At 35.6% G+C, this 21,894-nt stretch overlaps 4 protein-coding genes across 5 annotated transcripts; 2 read left to right on the plus strand and 2 right to left on the minus strand.

The window, feature by feature from the left end:
- Window positions 1-1,101: 1,101 nt before the first annotated feature.
- Window positions 1,102-3,106, plus strand: LOC132153123 (uncharacterized). The gene is made up of 8 exons (XM_059562377.1): window positions 1,102-1,578; window positions 1,705-1,794; window positions 2,120-2,199; window positions 2,307-2,422; window positions 2,499-2,596; window positions 2,697-2,765; window positions 2,833-2,891; window positions 2,967-3,106. The coding sequence occupies exons 1-8, from the start codon at window positions 1,387-1,389 to the stop codon at window positions 3,085-3,087; spliced, it is 825 nt and encodes a 274-aa protein (XP_059418360.1). The 5' UTR covers window positions 1,102-1,386; the 3' UTR covers window positions 3,088-3,106.
- On the minus strand, window positions 3,046-5,262 carry LOC132153122 (asparagine synthetase domain-containing protein 1-like). The gene is made up of 3 exons (XM_059562376.1): window positions 3,871-5,262; window positions 3,607-3,788; window positions 3,046-3,496 (listed from the first exon to the last, which is right to left on the minus strand). Exons 1-3 carry the CDS (start codon window positions 5,260-5,262, stop codon window positions 3,250-3,252), a joined length of 1,821 nt encoding a protein of 606 aa, XP_059418359.1. The 3' UTR covers window positions 3,046-3,249.
- On the minus strand, window positions 5,177-6,982 carry LOC132153290 (ASNSD1 upstream open reading frame protein-like). Its single transcript, XM_059562666.1, has 4 exons — window positions 6,923-6,982; window positions 6,727-6,780; window positions 5,407-5,482; window positions 5,177-5,315 (listed from the first exon to the last, which is right to left on the minus strand). The coding sequence occupies exons 1-4, from the start codon at window positions 6,980-6,982 to the stop codon at window positions 5,275-5,277; spliced, it is 231 nt and encodes a 76-aa protein (XP_059418649.1). The 3' UTR covers window positions 5,177-5,274.
- A 4,978-nt stretch (window positions 6,983-11,960) lies between these two features.
- Window positions 11,961-17,098, plus strand: LOC132153124 (uncharacterized). 2 transcript variants are annotated; one of them, XM_059562380.1, is made up of 8 exons: window positions 11,961-12,331; window positions 12,423-12,646; window positions 12,856-13,412; window positions 13,501-13,811; window positions 14,153-14,244; window positions 14,471-14,643; window positions 14,737-14,951; window positions 15,841-17,098. In XM_059562380.1, the coding sequence occupies exons 1-8, from the start codon at window positions 12,184-12,186 to the stop codon at window positions 16,095-16,097; spliced, it is 1,977 nt and encodes a 658-aa protein (XP_059418363.1). In that variant the 5' UTR covers window positions 11,961-12,183; the 3' UTR covers window positions 16,098-17,098. The 2 variants fall into 2 exon arrangements, with proteins under 2 accessions (XP_059418363.1, XP_059418361.1); XM_059562378.1 differs by having other exon boundaries at window positions 11,965-12,331; window positions 14,066-14,244.
- The last annotated feature ends 4,796 nt before the right edge of the window (window positions 17,099-21,894 follow it).

Here is a 21,894-nt window from a genome sequence, read left to right on the forward strand (position 1 = left end):
GCATTTCTCAATATAACTCCTGTGCCAGAGAGCCTTCACGGTATAATCTTTTTATTTGTATCTGACCGACTTTTGTATCGTAATATGCTGGTGGCAACTGGCACATGGAGCTCTGGTCATAGTTGGGTACCAGACTGATAAAGGAAATTGGTTAAAACCATATATTCCCACACAGGGGCGCTGGACTGGGGGTAAAACCAGTACTGATTACCAGGGCCCCAAAGGAAGAGAGGGCCCTTGAAAAGTCTGGAATATATATTTTCAAGGGGAGGGGGGCCCATTAGGACTGCCTATGCATAGGGCCTGGGATCTTGTGCAGCGCCCCTGTTCCCACAGTCAGCTCCCTCACAATCTGGTGGACCATTCTGTAATCCAGGCGCAAACTGGAGTCAAAGGGAGCCAGAAAAATTATGTTGGGAGCTAAACTGTTCCTTAATTAATTTCCTTTCAAAAACACCCCTGAAAAGTTGTCGAATTTAATTTTGTGCTCTTAGCAACCAGTCACCCCCAGTGACGCTTCTGCAACTCTTCAGCTCGACCAATAGATGGCGCTGTTGCACGCGTTTGCAGTCAGGTCAGTGCAATATGCAGGACTAGCTCATGATAGAGTTTGATTAGTATTTTTTTTAATAATTTTATTTAAAAGCGGCAGTTCACATTAATAAACATACTTTAAATGAGTCAGAGGCTATTCCATGGACTGAATGTTAATTAGTCAAGTCACCCTAAAAAATACAAAGTGTAAGATAAACTTTTCAACATATTAATATGTTATATAAAGTATGGTATTCAAAAAAGCAAAAGAACAAAAGACGCGTCTATATTCATGTACATAGTCCAAAATGAATCGTATATTATTATAATTTGCATTAAATTATGTATTAATAGTTATGTATGTATGTATGTATATATATATATATATATATATATATATATATATATATATATATATATATATATATGTATATGTATATATATATATTTATATGTGTGTATATATATATATATATATATATATATATATATATAATTTGCACGTCTATGTACATATTTAATAAAGACAAAGAGGTAATAAAATATATATTACAACTCGACAAGATATATTGCTTTCTTTAACAAAATTAATTAAAACGATTCGTGTAAATGATTTTGACTTCCTATCACTTATATTCATGAGCTAAGTTAGTTTCGCGGATGTGAGAGTGCTTTGAAACGTTGTGGCACGTACTGCGCATGTGTGGGTCTGACTGAACAACACACAGCAACTTTTACCCAGAAAACGATCTTGGCGAAACCTTTCCAAAGTATAAAACTTTACGGTTTAACCAACTTTTTTTTAAATCAAATGCGGAAAAAAGCTTTTGTCACTTTCATTTTCATCCGACTATGAAAGCTGTTATTTTAGCTGCAGGTTATGGAACAAGACTGCAAAGGGATATCGAGAATGACACTACCGGGAATTTCAAGCATCTGGGCGGCATTGCAAAGCCACTGCTTCCTGTCGGTCCTTGTGCCCTTATCACACACTGGGTCCAGGCACTGACCAAAACACGATGTGTGGACACAGTTTATGTGGTGGTGAGTGCATAATAACTGTTTTGTTGTTGTTGTTTTTAAATATGACAATATTCAGCTTTTACAGCCCGTGTTTGAATTGCATGATTATCATGCACAAAATAATAAACTGTATCATCTATTGAACAGACGAATGATCTTTACCATGAAGCATTCCAGCAGTGGGCTCAAGAATTCCTCAATGTTAAAATAATAAATGATGGAACAAGAAGAAATGAGGTGAGCAACACGGGAAGGAGCTATTTGTGAATTAAAATATATATACACACACACACACAACCGCTCAATATTTTGGGATCAGTAAGACTTGTAATGTTTTTTAAAGAAATATCTTATGCTCATTAAGGCTGGATTTATTTGATCAAAAATACAGAAAAACATGTTATAACAATATAAAATAATTGTTTCTTTTTTAAGATAGAATTTATTTTTGTGATGCAAACCAGAAAATTTCCATCAGCCATTACTCCAGTCTTCAGTGTCACATGATCCCTCAGAAATTATTGTAATGTGCTGATTGTTTTTCAAACAAATGTGTTTGCAGGACAGACATGGTGCTGTTGCCTGTCTTCAGCTAACGGTCAAGTTGTGTGCTGTGGATGACCACTTACTAGTTATCGGAGGGTATAACCTGCATCAGATAAAATAATGCACTGTCCAGCGAAATGTTTGAAATGGCTTTAAAATTTGAAAAAAACAAATATATATATATATATATTTTTTTTTTGCAGAGATACTTTATTCAAAGAGGATTTCAGCCTGAGGAAATTCACAGAGAGGTTCTTTGAAGTGCAAAGTAAAGACAAAGAAAGCAACTTAGTGCTGTCATACCAGTGCAATGATGCAGGTAAACATCCTTTTTTCTTCACTTAAAAAAAGCTAAATATATTGTAACTAATTATTAAAACTATTTCCACCTTCAGAAACATCCAAATATGGGATTCTGGATTTGGATGAGAACCTTAAAGTACACTGTATGAAGGAAAAACCTCTCTTGAGTGAAACAAGTTCACGTAATGCAGTAGGTTTTTTTTGTATTGTTTGATACAAGATGACATTTCAATACTATTTGTCCTTAATATTAGAGTCAATATCTTTAATGTGTTATCACCGCTTTGCAGTGTCCTTGCTTTTACTTGTTTTCAAGAACCTCACTTCCGCTTTTGGACATTTTTCTCAATGAGAAAAAGGTACAGTTTATATTTATTTAGCTGTTCTATCATGTTATTTTTCGTAATGCAACTCTTTTCCTTGCAGAATGCACCCCTTGAAGAGCGGGATGCACCAGGGACCTTTCTCTCATGGCTCATATTAAGGTTACTTACTGGCATATAATAAGGCATTGTGTTTTTTGACATTCAATTACTTTAATAACCATCGGTTTATTTTAGGAGGCCTGTGTACGTGCACAGGATATCTGGTCGATTTGATGTGGGAAATCTTCCATCATACATAGAATGTGACAAATACTTCAAGGACCAACTTCAAAATCCTTCTGTTTATTTAATGTAGTTCAAACATGTAATGACATACAGAATAAAACTGGTTTTAATTGTTTTTTATTGCCATAAATGTGTTAATTGTACTCATTCCCAATTCTCCAAACCAATCATTTAAGGAGCATATCCATGTTAAAAGAACAGAACCAGAAAAGACACCTGTCAGAATATTAAATTAGGTGGTGAAAAGCCTTTTGCACTTATCCGAGGCCTTTTCATGGTTGTCCTCTAATTTAGCAATTCTGGAGCCGAACTGCATGGCTCTCTTAGGCAAGAGAGCAGAGAGTCCCAATCCCAACTCAATAGCCGCCAACCTCAGTAACAGCTTTTCTCCGACTCCTCTAGATAGAGACAAGTCAGCCTTCTCAGACACAGGTAGTCCGTTAAGGAAACTGACTACATCTTCATCCAAGTACGGGAATCTGAGATAAAAGAAGTACATGTATTATGTACAATACAATAGCATTTCATTTTTGGTTGAACAAGTCCTTTAACCTTAAATATTCCTTGAGCTGCAAAGTGTAATTCTTGCCTGGCCTCTTTTCCATGGTCCCCAATGATTCGGTCATCCCTTCCAAGATTTCTTGAGGATATTCGTCCCAATTCCATGGCCAGCTCTTTGACGAGTCCTTCCAGTCCTGAGTTCTTATACCGCACCCTGTGTCTGGAGTATCCCGCCAGCTGTTCATCTGCTCCGATGCCAGTCAAAACCACCTGCGAGAAGAGGAACATATAATTTTATACAGTATGACCTAGGACTTCCACAATTCAAGTGCAAACAGAAAAACAAAGTTACCTTTGCTTCTGAAGTATAAAGTTCTTCTATGCCCTCATTTATGACGCCAATTCCTCTGGCGGCAAACCAGACGGCACATCCGAGGCTATCATCCAGAACAGTGTCCAAAGGGTGCACCAAATGACAGATGCATTTCTGTCGCATTTCTTTAAGCTCCTCTTGAGTTATGTTAATTTCGATAAAGTTCCACTTGCGCTTTGGACTGAGTTTTTTTAGTTCTTGCAGACCAGCTCTACCGGTTAATCTGTCTGGCACATCAAAGCAGTTAAAGCTCTGTTGATCCGATTGCATTTCATCAGCATCACAGCCTTTCTTCTTATTTTTCCCTTTCTTCAAAGACTTGGGAGGCACTTTTCGTTCTTGGATTTTGAAAGCAACATTGAGCAGGTCAATGGGTTTGTCTGCAGGGATGTGCCTATCAGCAAGGACAGCTAATATCATTGAATCAATTCCCCCAGAAAAAAGAATGGCAATATCAGCTTTCATATGATTGGGGATCGCCATTTCATCTTGAGCAGGTAGGTACTGTACTCTCTTACGGACTGCCTCACTTAGAATATCAATGAGCGTGCTAACCACTGCTTTCTTTTTAGAGTTTGTTAAAAATCCTTTCAGATTTTCAACAGAGGTTTGAGAAACATTCTGATCTCGTTCAGTTGTAAATGACGAAATGGAAATATTCATTGGACAAATAGGAGAACTTAGGTAAAGTCCAGAACTATTTACAGTGACAGATCTGGGAAGACCTACGCATTTCAATTCCGGGCTTTCATTTGGCTCTTCACCACTGTGGAAAACCCATGGAAAAAATTCAAATACAAATGGACCTAAAGGTGAAGAGTCTTTAAGGTCAAATCGGTACACTCCACTAGGTGGTACTTCCTCCCATTGGGACTGAATATCATCTACTGGCAGGGAAGCAACTGATGAAAGTGTGAAAGATGTTCCTTCAGGATCGAATTTCCAAAGCAGACTTCTTCTTCCAAAAAAATCTCTCCCAAACCAGACACAGCGCTCTACTTTTTGGTAATATATAAAGGCCCATGGTCCTCTGAGTTGCGATAGTAAAGATAGCATATCTGAGGCACTTTGCGCCATTGACAGGTGATGGAGAACAACTTTGGTGTCATTTTCTCCCTGTTCTACTCTCAGACCACCAAATACCTCTCCGTTCCAGAGAAGCATGTTTCCATTGTCATCTTGAAGAGGCTGAGGTGTCAAGCATCCTCTCATGTGAAGCACATGTGCAGAGAAAACTAAACTGCCGTTTGAGATTGGCTCTGTAATGTCCCAGCTAGAGTTGGGCCCTCTGTGCTTGAGATTTTCATGGACATGCTTGTCCAGGGGATTATGCGCTGTGGTCAAACTGACCACGCAGCAGATACCACACATGATCTCAAGGCACTATATATCTCGATATTCTTTTCTCATATTATCCAGATCCTCTATAAGAGACAAGATGATGGTCATATTAAGAAGCGCTCTAATTGTACAGTTATTATTTGTCATTTATGATTCATTGTTTAGGAATCTTACCTTTACAAGTGCTAAGGGTCTCTCCTTTGTCTGCCAGGAAGAATATATTGCTGTTGGGCTGCAGGGTGTAAACTCTCTGCAAGAATAAGCTTATGAGTACCAGAACATGATATACTAACAAATCTACAATCTAAACAGGAACCATTATAATTCTTCAAAAACGAAATCAGGTTCTATTTTCTTCATCTAAAGGTATGCCATGAGAAGACCACTGACCTTGAGGTACACTTGGATATCTCTTCGATTGAAATTACATGCAATATTCTCAAGAAAAACATGACATTGTATTATCTGAATCCCAGTGTTTTGGAAAATAGCAATGGATTATATGCATGATGTGTATATAATGTTCTGGTCCTTTTTTCTTTGTTTTTCAAAATTGCAAAGTGTTATGAAACAGTGCAAGCTTATTGAAGAAGAAGCTTTTAAAATAATTGGAAATATTGGTTTCAAAGATGATTGATTATACTATTACTGGTTATAGCTTAAAGTGTTTTTCATAATATATGGTACAGTGGAATGCGAAAGTTTGGGAACAACTTGCAGAATCTGTGAAAATGTGAATAATCTTTACAAAATAAGAGAGATCATACTAAATGCATTTTTTTTAGTACTGTCCTGAGTAAGATATTGTACATAAAATGTTTACATTGTCCACAACACAAAAAAAAATTGCTGAAATTATTAAAATAACCCCATTCAAAAGTTTGGGAACCCTTGGTTCTTAATACTGTGTGCAGTTACCTGGATGATCAACGACTGTTAAATAATTAAACCCTTGTTTGTTCTGAAAAGTTAAACCGAGAACTGTTCTTCAGATAAATCTTTAAGGTCCTACAGATTCTTCAGTTTTCCAGCATCTTTGCATATTTGAACCCTTTCCAGCAGTAACTGTATGATTTTGAGATGCATCTATTCACACTGACAATTAAGGCACTCAAACACAACTTTTAAAAAAGGTTCAAACATTCACTGATGCTCCAGAAGGAAAGAAGATGCATTAAGAGTTGGGGGGTGAAAACTGTTTAACACAATGAAGATATTCAAATTTTTCTTATTTTGTTGAAATATATATTTTTCTCCATTTAGTTCTGCCCTTCTAAGCAACAGAAGATACTTGTGTTTCCCGGATCACAAATTAATTAGTATGATCTCTCTTTTTTTTTTTAATTATTCACATTTTCACAGGTTCTGCAAGGGGTTCCCAAACTTTCGCATGTTTGTTTTTGTCAGCATTTGCTACTCAAAATGTAAAAATGACAGAAATTAGAAATTAATGACAGAAATTAATATAACAAAACGAGTAGAAAGCATACATACCCTGTTTTTCTTCAAATTGCTCAACTCATCAACGACAATCTTTTGCTCTTTTATCTTGGAATGAATCGTAAAGGTTTGTAAACATTAATTAAAAGCATAATTTACTACTAAATTTAATTAACGTACTGCAATCGTGCCAATTTTACATAAAGTTATGATATTATATAGGCTATACAAAGTATTTTTGAAAGGAAACCTTCTTGTTCAGCTCCTCTTTTTGTGCACGATCTTCCTTTGCGCCAGGTTCAGAGGACATTTTATATAAAAATACTTCGGAGGATTCAAGGAAACATTTCCACATGCAAGCCAGCGGCTCGTTCGTCGAACACAAATGACGTACGCGGGAGAAGCAGACAGCGACGCGTTAAAAGTACGTCACGGAAATGTTTACGAACTCATGACCCCTCCCAGAGTCTTTAAAGCGATGGTTTGAAGATAGCTACGAGAGACTGGAGCATTTTAACAAATGACTTGGAATGAACGAGTAAGAGGGACCGTGTAAACGGATGGTTTAAATACCTGTAATGTATCTAGAAAAATAGGATGTAAGTTAAATTGTCAAAAATAGCTCACAGGTCAAATGCAAAAAGTTATTCACCACCAAACAGTTGATATTTGTCTGAAACCGATATAATCTGATATTATCCTATCTGATTTCCTTGAATGTCAAAAAGAAAAAAAAAGCATATTATAATGTGTTTTTGCGGCAAAGTAAAAGCTGGTTTTTAAATGTAGTTTTATTATTATCTTATACTATCCTTTCTGATGTCCACACTTAGGGGGTGGTTAAAAAAATGAACATAATATCATAACTCTTGCATGCAACATCTTATCCCAAACTAATCCAAATATTTGTGTTGCACTGTAACTGGAGTTTTGCTCAAAACATGTCAAAGCACATGGTTTGCATTTAAACCTTCAAAAGCAAGCTGACAAGATTTTACTGTCTTACGGTAGAAATGTTGAATCCCATTGGATACAAGTAGTATTTAGTGTACAATGGAGTCTTTTGATTTAGAATTTTCTGCCACAACACTAAACAGCCAACATGCCACAATCCTAAATCCATGAGACTATGGCTTCTGATGACAAAAGGTTTTGTAACACATCCCTGAAATGTATATATACACGTATTGACAATATGGTCAATATATAGTATTATGCATTCAAACAGATTTGAGAATATTTCACATCCACTAAGAATTTTATTAAGATGATTAAATCATCATATTTTCAGTAACTGTCAAATACATAAAGGTATTTTTAAAGACTAAGGTGACACACACACACACACACACATGGCACATCCCTAGTCCTCCTATGTATTATATGTAGCTGTTGTTGGTGTTAAGAATATTCTTAAAATGAATTTTTGGGAATACAAAATATTCTTATCTTTTTTCTTAAGTTAGAAAATAAGAAGAAATTGGCAGTTAAAAAGAATTTTATTCTTAAGAATGTTTCGTGAATCCTGCCCCTGATTGCTAAAATTGAGGCATTTAAAATATCTCTAAAATCTCACTTGTTATTATATGCCTCAAAAAAACATGGATAATATTTTTTGTATGTTCTAGTTTTTTTAAATGTTGTGGGTTCCATATACTGTTATTAGAATTATTAATTGTTGATACAACTTTGTTAATTCAACTTTTTAATATAATTTAGCAAAAATCACACTATGAAAAAAAAATCAAATAGCAACCACTGCTCTAAAAATAGAATTCATTGGTTTTGGTAATCATTCCTATTTTTAATAGTAAGATCCCACTCTCCTGTTTCGTAAACTTCTAACCTCATTCATGACAACAAAAACCTGTATTTACTGAATTACAGTGTTTGTGTTTGTGGTCCTGTTGATTGTGCTTTAGCCCCTGTGTTGTACAGTTCTGTTGAAACGTTTGTTCACCCATGAAAGGCTTAAGTGTTAAATCATGTGGACAGTGTTTACTTGTGTTTACACATAAGTTTGTTTGGGTTAAGTCATGGTCATGGCAGTAATGAACTCTGTATACTCCTGTATTGATTCTAGACACCTGTGTAAAGTTTGGATCTTTATCAGAGGAAAATTGGCAATTTCCAAGGTTACTAAATATGTTGGAAGAGTTCCGATTTTTCAGATCAAAGAAAACCAAATTTGATTAAATGCAGATTTATTATCAAGCAAGGTGTAAATCTCATTTTCGTGTTATGAGACCAACAGAGAGACAGAGAACAATACCAAGTCTGTTATGGAAAGCCAAATGGGTCAGAATACGCGTGCTTTTCAACGCCGTATTCATTTTAAAACGCCGTTTTCATAACGCCGCCAGGCGTTAAATAAGCGCCGTTACGTGATAAGTTAACGCCAGACGCCACCAGGCGTTAAAATAACGCCACACGCCGACCGACGTTAAGTTAACGCGACACGCCACTTAAGATGCAAATTTATTCGCTCATCTACATGGACACACCTCTCATGGCTACGAGGACTCTACGGCAAGTCAGAGCATCCAGTTTGCAAGAGCGCGAAGATGGCAAGAAGAGCCCTTACAATTGTACATATAGGGGATAAATGCCCCTGAATAAGCTTTTGTCTCATGAAGTCTCATGAAGTGAAAATGTGGAAATGATTTTATTCAACAGTTAAATTAATAAGGAAGTAATATTATTATTTTATTATTATATTATATTTTGAGTAGGATATCATTTCAATTTAATAAATAGTTGGCCATAGTTTTACAAAAATAGAAATTCTGTTTATTTACATTTACTCAACCCAATGTTGTTTCAAACCTTATGTCTTTATTGCGTTTGAGGAACATAGGAAGATATTTTGAAGAATGCTGATAACCAAACTGTTTTAGTCTGTAAATATATGTTGATTCAGATGCAACTTCTGAAACAAAGCATAGCATGTGTAAACCTAAATTAAATATACATTTTTAAAGCTACATTTTGATTCTGTTTTCTCATTCTTTGCTTTTCTCATTTAACACAATTTGGCTATATGATAAAATATCTTTTGAGGGTACTTTTTCTTCCTTTTTAAAACATAATAACATATGATAAACTGAAATCATACTCAAAAGTAGATACCTGAATTTTTACAATAAAGCACTTACACACACACACACACGTCTGGTCAGCTATCCTTGTGGGGACTCTCCATAGGTGTAATGGTTTTTATACTGTACAGACCGTATTTTCTATCGCCCTACACCAACCCTACCCCTAAACCTAACCCTCACAGGAAACTTTCTGCATTTTTAGGTCAATTTAGGTCCCCTCCGTGACACGAGTCCCCATGAGTCTGTGTGTATTCAGGTTTAAGTCCCCACCAGAATAGAAAAACAAATACACACACACACACACACACACATATATATATATATATATACATATATACATATAATGAATATTGTTATTACATGACACAAATGAGTGTAAATTTGGAAATTATTACAACAGTTAAATAATAAATTTCTTGTAATATATTCCAAAATATATTTATAATCTGTGTTGGAATATATATATATATATATATATATATATATATATATATATATATATATATATATATATATATATAATGACCTTTTGGATGTATTTCATTATAAATCTCTTTGTAATCTATAATAACATTACATTTATTTCATATTTCTATATGTCCTTCTTGAATATTAAGCAATTTTGGCCACATTATAAATACTTTGTGAAATTGCACATGCTAAAATATAAGCATTATTAATGTGTTTAATAAAAACATAAACATTAATTAGTGAAAAGAAAGAATTATTTAATAAACAATTAGAATGATTAGTACTTGTCTCTCATTGGACTGATTAGCCTATCTCTCAAAACCTTTCTTAATTAGTTGTACAGTATTGCATGATTTGTAGATTATATTTAATACACTTTGCGTAAACGTTTGCAATTAGTTTTTAAAAGGTAACATTAAGGTCTTAAGGCGTCTATGCTTACATTCCTTTATATATATATATATATATATATATATATATATATATATATATATATTCAAAGAGTTTTCTTTATTTTCATGACTATGTAAACTGTAGAGTCAGACTGAAGGCATCAAGGGCTATTTGAGCAAGAAGGAGAGTGATGGGGTGCTGCTCCAGATGACCTGTCCTCCACAGTCATCACCGGACCTGAACCCAATCGAGATGGTTTAGGGGTGAGCTGGACCGCAGACAGAAGGCAAAAGCACCAACAAGTGCTAAGCATCTCTCTGGGAACTCCTTCAAGACTGTGGAAGACCATTTCAGGTGACTACCTCTTGAAGCTCATCAAGAGAATGCCAAGAGTGTGCAAAGCAGTAATCAAAGCAAAAGGGGGCTACTTTGAAGAACCTAGAACATGACATATTTTCAGTTGTTTCACACTTTTTTGTTATGTATATAATTCTATATATAATTCCACATGTGTTAATTCATAGTTTTGATGCCTTCAGTGTGAATCTACAATTTTCATAGTCATGAAAATAAAGAAAACTCTTTGAATGAGAAGGTGTGTCCAAACCTTTGGTCTGTACTATATATATATATATATATATATATATATATATATATATATATATATATATATATATATATATATATATATATATATATATATATATATATATATATATACATTATAGGGCGATATTTGACTCCTTAAAGATTAGTTTTTTAACCTTTATAATCCCCTTTTTCAAACTTTATTAAATGTATTCCATATTTTAAAGCCAAAACATTTAGATTTTAACTTAGCATCAACATTTCATCTTTGCCATGCACTTAACTTTTTTTGTTGCATTAAGGAATATTTACAGACTTCATGCATAATAACGATGTTATGAGATTAATGTTTAAAATATGAAGTTTTGAATATAGAAATATTAAACAATTTAAATGACTCAATTTATAAAATGAAACTGAAACCGCCAGTAGGTGGCAGCATGTCACTGAATCATTTATTAAATCGATTCGTTCAAACGTCTGATTCATTTATGATTTTAAGACAGCACCGGATGTAGTGTCTGGCGCGTTTTTTAGATTGTTAGGTCATTATTAATCTCTTTATCAGAGAACAACAAAGATGTCTGGTGTACCTAATAATTTTAGAAGACGTCTCAGTGGGATTAGGGATCGCATAAATGCCCAACTTGACAGTTTACTTGAAGCATCACCAGCAGAGCTTGGAGAACAAAGTCTTGTGGACAGGTAGGGAATGTCTGTCTGCTATCTATCTATCTATCTATCTATCTATCTATCTATCTATCTATCTATCTATCTATCTGTAAAATCTTTAAATAAAATCTATTTATTAGCCCTATAAATTAATTGGATGATTTAATTCGACAACTTAAATCATGACATTATAATAACAAACAATAAGTATCAAACTTACTTTATCTCAGATCATTAATTAGGTTATAGCAAATATGTTTAAATTTCGTAGTAGAGTTATGTTTAAATGTTCTCTGAAAGGTTTGAGATGTTCCGCAACGAACAGCCGTTGCATGGTCCTGCTCGTCCCAGAAGGACGCGGAGGAGAAATGTGACATGTACATTTAAAGTAACTCTTCTCCGCACTGGTATTGATCGGTTATCTTCTTTGAGAGGTAAGTCCTTTGCTTATAATGCTATTCATGAAATTGTCATGTTGATTGTAAACAAATTAAACTAACAGCATTTCACATTGTTGACCAATAGATGCCATTGCCAGTCAGAGACTTGTTGTACAGAGAGAGCAGAGTGAGACACAGTTTGCAGAAATTCTCAGAAGCACGTTTCCACAGCTTCAAGGGAGAGAGTTTGAATTATGCAGGGTTGATGCACAGAGGCAGGTTTCACGTTTGAGTCTGGAGTCAAAAACCCCAGCAGCCATAATTGCTAGTGGGCAGCTAGGAAGATCGGCACTTTATGTACAAGAGAAGGTAATCTAATCTAATATTCAAAAGGCCTCTTTGTGTCTGCAGTATTATGTAGAAACTGTGTTCCTATTGTTTGATCTATTTCATATCAGTCTTCGTTTTTTGGACAGCCTAATATTTTATTGCTTCCTTTATATTATGTATAAACAAAAGTGCTACAAATAGTGCAATAGTACATTCAAATGAAAGATCACAGTTGTTCAATTTTACAGAGTACTTATGCACTTGCACAAGTGAACTCCTCTCCAGCTCCAGCCGTGGCCTCCTTCTCATCTCCAGCCGTGGCCTCCTTCTCAGCTCCAGCCGTGGCCTCCTTCTCAGCTCCAGCTCCAGCCGTGGCCTCCTCTCCAGCTCCAGCTCCAGCCGTGGCCTCCTTCTCAGCTCCAGCTCCAGCCGTGGCCTCCTCTCCAGCTCCAGCTCCAGCCGTGGCCTCCTTCTCAGCTCCAGCTCCAGCCGTGGCCTCCTCTCCAGCTCCAGCTCCAGCCGTGGCCTCCTCTCCAGCTCCAGCTCCAGCCGTGGCCTCCTCTCCAGCTCCAGCTCCAGCCGTGGCCTCCTCTCCAGCTCCAGCTCCAGCCGTGGCCTCCTCTCCAGCTCCAGCTCCAGCCGTGGCCTCCTTCTCATCTCCAGCCGTGGCCTCCTTCTCAGCTCCAGCCGTGGCCTCCTCTGCTGCTCCAGCTCCAGCCGTGGCCTCCTCTCCAGAAGTTTCAGTGGCATTTTCTTTACTCAGTCCAGACACAGATATTTATATCTCAGATGAAGATGAGTATGAGTAAGTCAATTGATGTTGTTAGACATGTATTTATACTGTAGTTGGATCAAAAGACGGAGTAACATTCTCTTTTATTTATTTTTTTCAGTGTTGACCTGAAATCATTGTTAAATACAATGTCAAACAAAGTGGATTTTACAGCTGCACCCATTTCCAACCAAATCAATGTAACACGATGCAACATCCTAGACAGTGGCATCAGAGCCTTCCGACGCCAACGTTTTAACCCTGAGGCAAAACTAGATGTTGTGTTCAGAGATGCTGATGGGATTGGTGAGGGAGCCGCTGATGAGGGTGGACCAACGAGAGAATTTTTAACTTTGCTGATGAGGGAAATCCACTCATGCGAAATATTTGATGGAGAGGACTGGAAAAAAACACTTGCCTGCAATTCCAAAGGTAACCTCCTGCCTAATTTGTGTGTGTGTGTGTTTACATTAAGCATTTTGGAAAAATAGTTTGCCTCCTTTATAATTTTCTGTAATTCTGCACACTTTCACATTGAATGTCATTAGGTCTTTATAAAAATCATCTTTAATTATTAAAATTAAAACATAGTCCCCTATGAAAAAAGTGATTAATTTTTTAAGAAGCACCACACATTTTCTAAGCATTGTTTATAGACATAATAATGCTTTTCCCATGTGTTACAGCACTGTACAATGGAATGTACAAAATAGTTGGACGGATGATAGCTGTGTGCCTGATACATGGTGGTGTGGAGCCAAATTTTTTTTCAGAAAGACTGTTCTGTCAGGTGTGCAACCTTCAGCCCCCAGTACCAGACCTTCAAGAGATTGCTGACTATGACTTCAGAGCAAAGATGACCAAGGTTAGTTTATATATTGCACATTTTCATTTATGCCAGCTGTTGCTTTGTTAGTAACTGTAATTTGGCGATAGTGGTAATATCTTAGAATGTTTAAATTGTTAACCTTAACCTTAAAAAGCTCTTACTTAAGGGTTTGTGTGTGCATTAAATATTTAAATGTTTTATATAAGTATTTTGTTTCTTGTATTTAATGGCTAATTTTGTGTTAAATTCATTGTCAATTTAGATCCAGTTGGCACAGAATGTAAATGAAGCACAGTGTGCTATAATGGAGGCGTCTGACCAATTAAGTATGCTGGGGTCTCTATGGCACATCCAGACGCTAGAAGACAGAGACAACTTAGTGGAATCAGCTACCAAGTTTTTCATCGAGAACAGGTTGAGGGATTCCTTGGAACAGTGAGTATAAGAATGTACAGATATTTTCACCTGACAAATTACCAGTACTATTTTGTCATTGTTTCACATTTGGTACATGTTTTGCTTATCTAGATTTAAAGAGGGCCTGGAGTGTCTTGGGCTTTTACATTTGATGCAAAAGCATCCTCAGCTCTTTAAAGAAGTATTTATGTATGAGGAGAAGCCACTTTTGGCCGAAGACATATCTGCTTTGTTTAAAGCAGAACTTTCTCCAGTTGGCAGCAACAGGAGAGTAGTGGAGAGTAGAACAATCTGTTTCTGGAGGGACTGGCTCATAGAAGTGGAAGGTATGAGATCAAACTGAAGCTATGTTGGATCTCTCTCTCTCTCTCTCTCTCTCTCTGTCTGTCTGTCTATCTATCTATCTATCTATCTATCTATCTATCTATCTGTCTGTCTGTCTGTCTGTCTGTCTGTCTGTCTGTCTGTCTATCTATCTATCTATCATATTTTTTTAAGATAAATTAAATAAAAATGTATATATGTTTGATGAAATCCCATAGCTCATGTGTGCTTTTAACATATTATCCCTGTATTAAAATGTATTTAGTTGCCACTTGAACAAATCTTTCATACACTTTTAAATATATACTGAACCATAGCACACCTTTAACTAATACACTTATAAAACACTTGTATATTTGGTTTACTTTATCTGACTACACTTAAAATCAATTTATATTAAGTGTACTTATGTGGTACAGTTGGGAAAATGTACTTATATTTATTAAAAGTTTAATTTAGGATTACTATATAAAAATCTACTAAGATTGAACTAATTTTTAATGTAATGAAATCAAACTTTAGAAGTACACAAATAAAAGTCCTCTGTATATTTTTGTGATAGGATACTTTATTTCAATGCACTAAAAATGAATTTGAGTATTAGTGCTACTTAATATACTTTTTCAAGTGCAAGTAGAAATACACCTTTAATTAGTGTCTATATAAAATATAATCTTATTTAGCACAAAAAAATGAATTTACTACAAAAGTACTTGCTTGTTTTTAAGTATTTTTAGTACATTCAACTATACTTTATTGTTATCTGGGATGAGGATACTTATATGGGTTTGGAAGAACATGAAGTACAATAAACTGTGACAACTACTTTACTGGTATTCTGTATCTGCAAAATGGTCATTAACTTTTTTTTTTCCTGTTCATTTTTACTAGAAGGAACTGCATATCCCCTCACCTTAGACAAGATTCTTGGATTTGTGTCAGGATCTACTGCTATTCCGAGGCTAGGGTTCCCAGTGGAACCCAAATTGGAGTTCTTACACCCTCAAGAGAATGAGGCCCCTAAAATTTTTCCAGAGGCAAATACCTGCAGCATTGTCTTGAGGCTACCAATCCATCCCAGCTATGAACTCTTCAGAGAAAACATGGAAAGTGGTATTTTGCAATCCCCCACTTTTGGAGTGATGTAGAAAAATTGTGTTGGCTGTTACTGATGTAATAGTTTTAAATATTTTCATGTTTTAAAGTTTTATTATGAAACATGAAGAGCTAAATTGGCACACCACTGCTCTAAGAGTAGAAAAATATTTATATTCTCACCAAAAGTGACATTTCAAGCCTACAAGCTCTTCATCAGACAATGATCACATACATCAAACTAGAGTGACATGATCACCCACATGACCCCCCGCCCCCCAAACCGAATGGCAATCAGATAAAGGCAATAAACATAAAAGTGAAAACAACCATTAACTACAAATGCTGAACCTCAACATATTAAAAAAAAAAAAATACTTGCAAAATATACATAAAAGAACAATACTTTATCTCTCACAAAAATCATTAAATAAAATGCCTGATGTTAAGAAAACAATCAACATCAAGATAGAATCAAATGTAAATTTGATTCTATAATTTATGTATACTTTACAGCTATTTTTTTTATATAGGCTTAGGTTCAGAATTTGTAGTTAGTGGTTGTATTCACTTTTAGGTTTGTTTATTGCCTTTATGTGAGGTGATTTCCTGATTGCCCTTTTTTGGATCATGTGGGTGATCATGTCATTCAGGTTTGTGCTATATATAAAACCTGAACTATGTATGTGTTCATTGTCTAATGAAGAGCTTGTAGGCTCGGAATGTCACCTTTGATGAGAACATAATACTTTTGGAGCTGTGGTGTGCCAAATTTCTTCTTAGTTTTAGGTATTTACGTGGTTGAGCACTCACATTAAGCCCTTCAGCCTGTTGGATGTGTGCACTTCGATTATCTAAAGTTATACAATGGACATTTCATCATACAGTTCTACTACAGCTTTTTGATGTTTGTAGGGGTTGCTAAGTTTTGTCCCTTTCTCCAGTTCTGCTCTGTCTTGGGATATCTGATAAGAATCCACATCTGAAAGTATTCAGATTATACTACAAATTAATGAAATTTACATCACAATTACAATAAAAAGTTGTTTATTAATGTGATTTAGTGTTTTTTTTTTTTTTTTTTTATCTCAGGGATATGACTAGCCCTTACATAAACTATAAATGAGTCAGGAAAGTAGAGGGGAGATACCGATCAGAATATGACACATGCCATGTAAAACACTTCAAACAAGTAACAGTGACACTGTTAAATGTCAATTTACATTCTTAGGTTTTCCACAAAAGAAAGGACATCTTTAAGTACATTTACTCCAAGATTTTCCCGGGGACCTTCAAGTGGATCAATTTGTTCTGTGAGTTGTTTCATCTCATCATCAGTCACAGTGAACTGGTTTGGAGGTACGGTAACTCGTTCAAGCCAATGCACATGAGATACCGCTCCAGATACAGAATGACTGTCACCACCAACAAGCTCTGCTGAATTAGTCTCTCCTCCAGTGGAGTCTGAGGGTCTTGCAAATATCTCCTGCATTGCAGTACTTGGCAGACTCTGTTGTGCCAGGCAATCCCGGACAAAGATTTGTAGAGGTGACTGGTGTCTCTCGGTTCGTAAACCATGATTGTTCCACTGGTGTTTAAAATTTGTCAAGTCTTTGTTAATTCTTGGGATGTAGACATATTGCAGAGCCCACATGTGCATTTCATTATCTACATCCACAATGCCCTCACTCTCAAGAAAGTGGAAAAGGTCATAGTACACATTTGACACCCCACGCCACAGATCGACCCAAAGTCTTTCAATCCTCTGATTGTGTGTACTTCTTCCTCTAAGAGCACTCCCTCGTTCAGTGCCTCTGAACAGGTTCATGAACAAGCACACTGCATTGTTCTCTCCCCCATGGTCAGTCCTTACTCTGGAAGGGACTCCATATTTGGAAATGGCATCCAAGAAGCAGTTCATGACAGTGCTGCTGCGATTGTTGTTAGATGCTTGGAGAAAGGTGACAAGCCGACTGTAGCCATCAATGGCACCATGAATTACTATCCTCCATCTAAATTAACACAAATACATAATTACTTAGTTGAGCATAAAACCTGCATTAGACAACAACAAAATATCCAATGAAGGGTGTGCTTTAGATGTTCTACAAGAGCACTGTTACATCCATTTCAACAACCCTTTTTATGCAGCCATACTGATTTCTGTTAATCAACTGCTTAATTCTGAAATTTAGACTTTTAAAAACAAATTTTAAATTTAGTGACTTAATGGCATTTTGTTAAAGCAACAGAAGAATAAAGTGGTTAAGGCATAATGCAATGTTTAAGATTGCATTTAAAAAGAAAATTACCTTATTAGTTTGTGATTTCCATCAAGATGCCATAAAGAATTAGGTCCTGCGACACGGTAGGACCTTCTACGTAGTCTCTGAGACATTGCTCTGAGAGCTGCAGCCCTTGGGTTGACACGATGCATACTGCTCCGCACTCTGCACCTCTGAACCCGAATTCCCTCTGTCCTCAGTTGTGCTCGAACTGCCTCTGGTCCAAGTTGGTCATTTCCAGCCACTATATCCCTAATTTTTTCATCTAAATCTGCATCAGATATATCTGAGTATGAGGAAGACTGCAACAGATTGAAGCACCTGGAAATATATATCCAAGCATTTTAACATTTAATAGGAGCGCTAAAATAAATCAAAAGTTGCACTCAGCATTTTTCCCAACTCATTATGATCTAATGAGATGAGTACTCCAGTCAGCCTAAACATATGACATTTTAATCTAGGTGGAGCAAATTCCCAAATATGTTTCTATTGTTATAAAATGCTTTGGATAAAAGTGTCCACTAACTGACTAAATGTAAATATAAATAAAATTCACTTTATTAATCGGGTTACACAGTGTAATTACACATTTAAGTACTAAATAATAATAATAATAATCTAGATGCACTTACTATAGGGTTGTGGTTAGGAATAGGATTAGGGTTTAGTTTATGGTCAGTATCATGTAATTATGCACACTACATGTAACATATGTAACTGGGATAAAATAAAATGTTTCCATCATTTTATTAGTTTTGCATGACAAATACACCTGTGAACAGGGTATAATGTGTGTAGTCAATGGATATTAGTTATTATATTATATAACTTACCTTAAACGTCGCTTGACTGTGGATATGGAGGTGTGTAGAATTTGTGCAATCTGTTTTACAGTGAAGCCACAAGACAACAAAAATGACAGCTGATCCTGTGTAATGACATAAGATGGTGCACCTCTGGATCCACTACGAATCAGTGGAGGTCGATATACAGTGCTGTCTGTAGAATAATTATAATATATTGCTTTTATAAACAATTATAAACAGACTTCTTAATTTTTCCAATAGTTTGTATGTCTGTGTGATATGTTATGCTTAGCAAAATTATTCAAAATATATTACTGTAGATGTCAAGTTACTGGCCATCAAAATCAGACAATCTAACTGAAGTTTACTGTGAGTAATTAAGATTGTTTGATTGCATTTACCATCCTGTGCTCTTGGTTCAGAAGTTTGAATCTCCTGAATAAAATCTGATACTTCATGGATGATCTCATCTGCTGCCTGAGTATGTAGAAGAGTCCCCTTTGCCCATTCCAGGCTCCTCAGCATGGTTTGAAGTCTAAAAAGTAAATGTTTTTTTTTTATTATTATTATTTTTATATTAAATAAATTAATAACAATACATAATTTTTTGCTTTGTTTTAAATAGTATATCATGCTATGTTTTTTTAAAAAGAAAGAAAAATAACCTCAAAACTTATTTTAAAGTCTAAAAAATGTTGTTCTAACATGTTGCTTTAGAAAGAAATATTCAATTTACATTTAGGCTACACTGTCAATTTTTTATTTATTTATTTATTTATTTATTGAAGCTGCATCTGAATCATTATTTACATACATTTAATGACTAAAACAGCTTGGTTACCAGCATTCTTCAAAATATATGTTCCCCAAAAGAAATATAGACATTTAGGTTTGAAACAACATTGGGGTGGGTAGATGTTAATAAAAAGAATTTCAATTTTTGAGAAACTATATAGCCAATATATTTTAAACATAAACTAAAAAAGATACTCACTGCTAGTAGGTGTCAGTAAATGTTTAAAAATCATTCAGTCCATTCGTTCAAACGACTGATCATTTTCAAAGTTGGAATTATTTGTGATTCCTGTAATAACTATATGAGACAGTTCATTCTGGCATTTCCAGCAATGCACATTTTGTGTGTCTACCTAATCAAACACACCTGATTTAACTCATTAGCTCATTAAAAGAAACTCAGGGGACTGAAAAGGCAGTGTCAGATAAGGAAGACATACAAAATGTGCAGTGTTGGGGGATGCCCAGGTCCAGGGTGGAGAAACACTGTAATGCATCTTGTTTGCTTCCAAACAACTGCATAAAATGTATTAAGATGACTTAACATAGTTCTGGGGCATAAAAGTTAGTAAATTGTGTTAAAAAAAATATTGTGCCATTATTGTGCCATTAAAATTAGCAAGTTAAATCAACAGCTCATGTAATCGTGTCTATCAAAACGTGACCGTTACAACTCTAACTAAATTATTTTGGAGAACATAAACACAATCTTTACCTGTTTAATGATGACTGAAAAACAGCAGGCCCGGGATTATCAGACAGTAAAAGGCGAGTGCAGTCATTAACAGTGTGTTTACACTGCAAAACAAACGCTCTTCTTGCCATCTTCGCGCTCTTGCAAACTGGATGCTCTGACTTGCCGTAGAGTCCTCGTAGCCATGAGAGGTGTGTCCATGTAGATGAGCGAATAAATTTGCATCTTAAGTGGCGTGTCGCGTTAACTTAACGTCGGTAGGCGTGTGGCGTTATTTTAACGCCTGGTGGCGTCTGGCGTCAACTTATCACGTAACGGCGCTTATTTAACGCCTGGCGGCGTTATGAAAACGGCGTTTTAAAATGAATACGGCGTTGAAAAGCACGCGTATTCTGACCCATTTGGCTTTCCATAGTCTGTGACCCAAGTAATCTGGTTCTATGTCTAGAATTTTTGTGGCTAGGATGGTTCTGTGTGCAACATGACTCAGCTTTGAGCTATGTGTGAATCGGATGCTTCCCAATTTTCTGACTTTTTAATCAAGTCCAAACAATTAGATTTTGGTTTGTCATTCCATGCAAATTCTGCAGCAAACAAATATGAGAACCACTAACAAAAATATATAACGACGCAATCCTTTCTGTTTGTTATAAGATTAAATGTGACATGTCATTGCATCATGTTATTACTTAAAAATAACAAAACCGAGCAAAGCATTACTTCACTTTTTATGCATTATCAAGTCAAAAAAATATGAAGATACAAACAGATATATAAAAAACATGCTACAAGCTTCTGCATAGTCATGTTAAGGGAAAAACATCCACTCAGGCTATCAATTGTATAAAAGACTGAAATGCACTCTTTTGAGCCTCTCAGGGTTACGCAATAAGGTTGTAAGTGAGCGCGAGTGTGTAATAAAGCAACTTTCTTTCAAACCAAAAGCAGAAGGCAAAAACACATTCCGGACATACATAGTTTTTTTAATAAACATACCACAGCTAATGTTTTTCTAATATTTCACATTATGTTTGTTTGTGTGCTCAAATACTGACACTAAGTACTGACCTGAATAGAATAAATCTGGATACCATTGGGAAGAGCCATTCACTGCCAAGCTGTTGGGAAATAGCTGCATTGACCCAAAGTGCAACTCAGTAACAGCGGAAAAAGAAAACTTCCAGTTTATTGGGAATGTTGAAAATAAAATAAAACTCATCTATCTATCTATCTATCTATCTATCTATCTATCTATCTATCTATCTAT

The sequence above is a fragment of the Carassius carassius genome, chromosome 11 (assembly GCF_963082965.1).
Source record: "Carassius carassius chromosome 11, fCarCar2.1, whole genome shotgun sequence".
NCBI classification, from domain to species: Eukaryota; Metazoa; Chordata; class Actinopteri; order Cypriniformes; family Cyprinidae; genus Carassius; species Carassius carassius.